General features: G+C 40.9%; 1 protein-coding gene across 1 annotated transcript in view; it reads right to left on the reverse strand.

Annotated features, from left to right (window-relative positions):
- LOC106934934 (C-C chemokine receptor type 6-like) overlaps positions 1 to 6,919 on the reverse strand; it is a 13,779-nt gene extending 6,860 nt beyond the window's left edge. Inside the window, exons 1-2 of the mRNA XM_015015108.1 lie at positions 6,529 to 6,919; positions 3 to 334 (exon numbers count right to left, since the gene is read on the reverse strand). Of these exons, the coding sequence (XP_014870594.1) occupies positions 3 to 325 (323 nt within the window). The 5' untranslated portion in view covers positions 326 to 334; positions 6,529 to 6,919. The remainder of the gene's footprint in view (positions 1 to 2; positions 335 to 6,528) is intronic.
- Positions 6,920 to 7,099: the final 180 nt, after the last annotated feature.

Below are 7,099 nucleotides of genomic sequence, written 5' to 3' on the forward strand. Positions count from 1 at the left end.
GCAGCAGCTTACAGGCCACCTGCCCCATCGGCCAAGAGTACAGCTCGTTGTAGACGATGAAAGGTAGAGCCAGCACGAACAGCAGGTCAGCGATGGCCACATTGAGCAGGTAGACGTCAGTCATGGATTTGGTTCTCTTGTAGAGGGCATAGGTGAGGATGACCAGGCTGTTCCCCACCAAGCCCAGGATGCAGATGATGGAGTGAATGTAAGGACCAACCACAGCGTTCACACTGTTGTTGTTACTGAAAGGGCACGGTTCATAATCAGGGTAGTTCTCATAATATTCATAGGCTGGAGAAATGGAGTCATTGGAGAGGTTCATCTTGTTTCACTGTAATAAAAGTAAAGAGAAAGTTTATTGTACATATATTAAAATAAGACAACAAAGAACAGCGATTCCAAACAAAATGCTTTAACGGTCATTAAAAACTTGCAGGTGGCAATAATGTTAACATTAAGCGCAAGCTGAAGAAGTGTCAACGAGTAAAATCATTCTGTTTTTACTCGTTGACATAGTCACAGATTTCTTTTTAAATTATAGTCTGTGTATATATTTTCAGTTGATATGAATTAAAAATCAAAGTAAGTACAGACAGAATGTCAGTGAAGAGCTGACAAAAGTTCTGCATGTATCAAAGCTTTGGTGATCTAATTAGGCAAGAAAGACTGAGAAACATTTTGAAGTTCCCCTTAATGGACTGCCATTGTGCCATGGTGGAGGGGTTTGGGTGTATCCAGTGATCCCGAATATCATTGGCTCTACTAGGGGCTTCATGCCCCTAGTAGAGCCACCTAAGGCAGACAGGTCCTAGTTAAGGGACCAGACAAAGTGCACTCCAAACACTCCATATGATGAGTACAAGCAATGGCCCACTCTGGAGCCAGGTCTGGAGGTGAGGCATGCTGACAAGCATCTCGTGGCCAGGCTTCCACCCATGGAGCATGGCTGGGCACAGCCTGACAAGAGTCCTCTAACCACGGGCTCACCAACTGTAGGAGGGGCCAAAGGGGTCAGCGTGAGATGGGTGGTGGCCAAAGGTGGGGACATTGGCGATCTGACCCTGGGCTACAAAAGCTGGTTCTCGGAAGGAGCCTGGGCTGGTGTGTGAGGTTGAGAGGTTGAAAATAGCCAGTCTCACCTCAACACATGGCTCTGGAACCAGTCTCCTTGAGAGGGATTGGATTTCACTCTGGTGTTGCCCCTGGTGTGAGGCACTGAGCAGAAGTGGGCATACTAGTTGTCCCAAGTGCTGGTGCCTGTACGTCTGTGTTCACCCTTGTGAACAAGATGGTAGCCTCCCTCCGCCTATGTGTGGGAGGATGGGTTCTGACTACCGTTCAGACTACCCACCCTTTTTAGAGTCCTTGGAGGGGGCACTGGAGAGTGCCCCTTCTGGCTCGGGTGGCCATTGGGGCAAAAACTCGGCCATAGGAGGATTTCGGAGAGATCATGGAGAAAGACTTTCTTGTGGGCAGAATACTTTGATCGCACCAGCATGTCTTCCTTTGAGGAAGCAGTGCCTGGGGACTTTAGGTCGGGCTTTCTCATCTCTGGTACTAAGGTCACTGAGGTGGATGAAAAGATTCTTGGGCCAAGATCCGAGGGGTGGATGAGATTTGTCTACTGTTCCTTAAGGCTCTGGATGTTGTGGGGTTGTGCTGTCTATGCAATACTGCACAGACATCGAGAGCAGTTCCTCTGGATTGGCAGAACTGGGTGGTGGTTCTCCTGTACAAAAAGGAGGAGGATCACCATGGCATGTGTTCCCACTACAGAGGGGTCACACTCTTAAGCCTCCCTGGTAAAAGCTATTCAGCGGTTCTGGAGAGGAGGCTCCATTGGATAGTCGAACCTCGGCTTCAGGAGGAGCAGCGTGGTTTTCGTCCTGCTCATGTAACACTGACCCAGCTCTACACCCTCAGCAGGGTCCTGGAGGGTGTGTGGCAGTTCACCCAACCGGTCTACATGTGCTTTGTGGACTGAGAGAAGGTGTTTGACCGTGTCCCTCGGGGAACCCTGTGTGGAGAACTCCAGGAGTGTGTGGTACCAGACCCTTCGATACAGGCTGTTAGGTCCTTGTATGACCCCAGTCAGAGTCCAATCTGCATTTCTGAGATTTTATGATTCATTACCAGTACAACCTGAAGTACTGAAAGCTGAACCTCTGGCATTTTCCTGAATAAATTAGACATATTTGGTTACAAAAGGATATTGTTAAATAGGTTATGTGATCAAATGAGTGCAGAACTTTCTGTGCAGACGCTGATACTTCCTGTGATTTCTTCCTCTTTTTGGTTCAAATGTCATACCTGTTAACAGCAGAAGCAGCAGTTTTCTCATCATAAAGTTCTAATCAACAGGAAATACGTACAATACCATCGAGTCCCTGCAGCTACGCCTCATGACTTCATAAAAACTGTGCTTTCAGGTATTTGTCACTGACACACTTTTCCACCTCCACATTGCCAGTTTGTGACAAAAATTGTTTCTCATTTGACTTTCTGCCAGTTTTATTCAGTGTGATGGAAGAAGTTCAAAAACCCTGACATTAGATATTTAAATGATCTGAAATGTGCCCAGAAACTTCGGCGTTTGAAAAGGTTGGTTCTGCTGGTAAAGAGCGTGGAGGCATCAGACAAGGACGTCCCAGTTGTGGTCTGAAGAAGGTCTGAAGGTGTGACGAGTTTGTTTTTTACAAGTATCAGAGCTGGGAGGAAGTTTGCAGAAAAGAGGTCAGCCTGACTCGGAGTGACCCAGTTCACGAGTGGTTTCTTTCCCTCCCCAGCACAGATCAGAACCACAAATTACAAAACTGAGTAAATACAGACTCTCACAATTTCACATCTGGGGAAAAACCAAAAGATGAAAACATGAAAAGAAGAAGGGTGTTATCTTATTGTCGACTTATTTAGTTACTAATATAAGGAACATTTCCGCATTTATTCCAGGAGTTCATCAGCTTTTAAAGCTCTGTGACCTTCTGAAGAGGATATTTCATTAATGCGCAGATATGAGTATAATTCATGGAACTGGTTTGTTCTTCATCAATGCAGCTGAATTCAAGCCAATGAGACGATCTGCACAGAAATAAAAGCACACGTGTATTTCCTCTGTTACTTTCCTCTTTTATTTACTTCTATCAAAATTAAAGGTGCAGTTTCTCTTTTTTGTGCATGACCTGTGCTGCTTCTCTCACGTGCTTCAGATGGGAAATAAATATAACAACCAGCTGAGTTCATCCACATCAGCTGACAGACGACAGAAAACGGGTCCTTACGATGTAATATTTGACTTTCAATGACTTCATCTGCTGCACACTTTGTTACACTGAAAAACTCTAAATCTTACCAAGAGCTTTGTCTGGTTTCTACTGCAAATATCTCAGTGCAGTTACTTTCACCTAACTGCTCAAGACAGAGCAGCTTGTTGCAAGTTAACAATTCTGGACTATTGAGAAAAAGTAAAGTAAATGTCATGTTTCCAATATTTGTTACCTTGTTTTGAGAATCCATGGATCCAATCATCCATTCATGTATCTATTTAAGATAATAACAACAATAATAATAATGATAATAATAATAATAATAATAATAATGATAATTTTTATTTTAACGTATTAAAAAATAATATATAATATTTAATTACTATTGTTAATAATTTTATTAATTAAAGTATTTTCATTATCCTTAATTATTTGTATTTTTATTAATTAAAAATAACAATAACTACTATTATTAATATTTCTTTTATGTCATAATAATAATACATATTACTATTATTATTATTTTTGTGGTAATGATAATAATTAACATTAATTATTATTTATTATTATTATTTATTATCATTGTATTGCTCCAATCTTTGACAAGGCTGATATCTAATCAATCAGCTGTGAAGAAAAGAACAGGAAGCTGTTGAACTAAAATCCTGAAAACTCATCATGAAACCTTCAAGTTCAGTTTTCATCTCTTAAACGTGAAAAAGTCGACCCAGCTTAGAGCGTGAGGTCAGCTTGTGGCTGAAAACGACATTTTAAATTTGAGAAGTCGGTGAAGACAAAAGTCTGTCCATTGAGCAGAAGTACAGATCAGGAACTTGAAGCTTTTGAGGAACTTTCACCTTTTAAAATAACTTTAATTCTCCTTTTAAAATGGATTTTCTTACTGCTTTGATAAAATATTGAAACAAGCATTAAAATCATTTATGTTAAAGAGTCACAGGAACATGAAGTTCTGCTGAGGTGCTCAGGAAGCCCAGGCTGGCCCGACAGCAGCTCGTCTCATTTCTATCATACTTTTTCCTTCCACTCAACTTCCTGTTAACATGCAATGTCTTGAATAAGTCTGTGTGCGGCTCTCCCTCCATTTTCCACTTCCTATGAACATCATCGAAACTCGAAACAACCCTTTGATTATCCCGGCTGCTCATGAATACTTTTTCTTTCCACTCAACTTTCTTATTAAACTTGAGTCATTATTCCCATCATTACTTTTTCCAAAACATTTAATCTCTGTAATAACATTCTTTATCAATTACTCTGATGTAACAATTTGATTCTTTAACAATCTGAATTTTACTCAAAATGAAATAAATGACTGACTCAGGTCCCTCCGTGTCTGCAGCCACTTCATCTGCAGGTCAGAGTAAAATCTAAACCTTGATGATGTAACACAGCATCAGTCACACATGACTGATAGAAAAACCTGCACAAACTGACTGGTGTCCATTTTTTCATTTCATGCTGCATCACTGGACCAGTTTCATGTTCACACAGTAATAACAAAACTGTATTTATGAATTTAGTCTCAAAGATTCATTCTTGTCTAAAAACTGAATCCATTCATTTGTGTCCATTTGATCGGGTTGTGCAGCAGAACCCGTCCGACTTCTCGTTCTGGTCCATCCAGAAACATGAATCGTGTCCAAAGCTGTGAATGACTCGGTTCAAGCAGTGATTGAGTTACAGGACAATGCCTTCCTGTTTTTCTCTGGTTCAGAGCTTCTCTCTTCACAGTAGAAACTAAAGCCGGTCAGGACCAGGAGAACTTTGGTTCCTATTCCCGTTACTTCGGGTCAACGTGTGTACGGGTTCCCTTTAGGCTTCTGGGTTCCCAAAGCTAAAAAGAACTCTTTACAGACATCATGGGAACCAAAGAGTAGCACCCATCACTCTCATTAAGATACTGCTGTACTAAAACCACAGCTAATGTTAGCATGTCTGCTAAACAGACCAGCTACCGGAGCAGAGAGCCTGACTAAGTCACCAGCTTGTTATGTGGCGTTAGCTTAAATAAAGAGCAGAAAGTCTTAAGGAACAACAGCTACATTTAGTGATTAGGATCTATGCTTTGTAAGTAAATGTAATTTTAAAAATTAACAAAAAAAACTTTAATAATAATAATTACAATAAGTCTGTATCAACAAAAAATATGTAAAATAAATACACAAGAACTAAAATCACAATAACGAATCATTAAATACATTAATACCTAATGCTGCATTGTGTCAGCAGCAGTAAGAATAATTTCTTGCCTTTGTGTTTAAAATAAAAGCTGAAATGTTTCTATAACTGGGAAAACGTCAAACTGCTTTCTCTCACGTTTTATTCTGTTTTTATTTTTAAGTCAAAGTTAACAACCTGGTGGCTGTAAACCACTTGTCAAACATTTCCTCATAAAGCTCAGGTTAAACAAATAAACATGTAGCTGCAGGACAATAAAAGCTGCTCAACAGCAAACAGGAAAAAGATTCTGACTAAAATGCATGACCAGCAGGTACTTTGTTCTGAGTTTGGTGGATTTATGATTAAAACAAAGTGAAAGTTGTGCAAATGATCAACATGTTTAACTTTATGCAGCTGCAGTTGCCACATAAGAAAGGAAGGTGTTAAAAAAACTAAAATGAAAAACGATGCAGGAAACTGAGGCTCTTCTCTTCAGACAGCTGCTCTGAGCGCAAACATTTATAAATGCTATTGTTAATAGATTAGATTCAGATGAGCCACAGAGACAAAATTAAAAAAAATAAAGCATAAAACGTATATTTTTCCACCCAGCCGTCTTACAGACTCAGTTTAACAGACAGAACACAACACAGCTACCTGGAAGTTGCTGTTTGAGGCTTTAACACAGGAACAGTCAGAGTTCAACACCATCGGTTTCACTGATAAACATCTGTGGTCTGCCAAGGTGAAACGGCTTTAAATAGACGTGAACATGACTACATCATGAAGATTTTAGAGATAAAGAGATAAAAGTGAGCAGCTGTGTGGCGCCTGGCGTCATCTGAGAGACGACAGACGTTACATCATGATCCAAACGACAACATGAAGCTTCAGTTAAGAGACGAGACTCAAATTTGATCGTTTCCTCAGGCAAGCAGCCCAAATGTTTCTACCAAACTCCACATCAAAGCATAAGGCAAGAAGACAAACGTCTAAAGTGAAGCTTTAAAATGTTGAGTTTAAACTTTAAGACTCAACAGATTAAAGAAAAAAACATGTAGAGAAAATGTTTAGAGCTCACCTTTCTGCGGCGGACAGAAGTAGGGCTGATGTTCGTGATGCAGCGAGGGAGCAGCGGTGGCGAGACTGATGCTGCTGCTCAACATCACACACTGAACCCTGCTGATAAAAGGGAAACGGTGTGTGTGTGTGTGTGTGTGTGTGTGTGTGTAGCCTGCAGCTGAAGTCTTCCTCTTTCAGCCCCAGCAGAAGTGATCTTTGCTTTGTCCTTCCAGCTTCCTCCTGCTGAGCTCGAAGCTTCACGTTTATTTAAACTTACATCACTTTATTTACGACGCGCCGCAGAAACTGATGTCTTATTTATGGCTCTTCTGCAAACATTTAGGAGCTTTTAACGAAGCCAGCTGAGACATAATCTGTCAGCGCAGCATCTGGTTCTGACTCATCTGAAGAGCTTTCAGAGGTCCGATCTCATCTCTGGCTCAGCCTGTAAACATCAGAGGCCGATTAATAAAACATGCAGCAGCTGCAAACCGTCCAGCGGCCAACAGACCAGCGACGGGAACCGTCTTCATCAGAGTGGTGCTCCGTTTCAGAATGAAACAGAACTTATTGTTCAATGTTTTCTATTT

The sequence above is a fragment of the Poecilia latipinna genome, unplaced genomic scaffold (assembly GCF_001443285.1).
Source record: "Poecilia latipinna isolate Pla-1442-1.1 unplaced genomic scaffold, P_latipinna-1.0 Scaffold1884, whole genome shotgun sequence".
NCBI classification, from domain to species: Eukaryota; Metazoa; Chordata; class Actinopteri; order Cyprinodontiformes; family Poeciliidae; genus Poecilia; species Poecilia latipinna.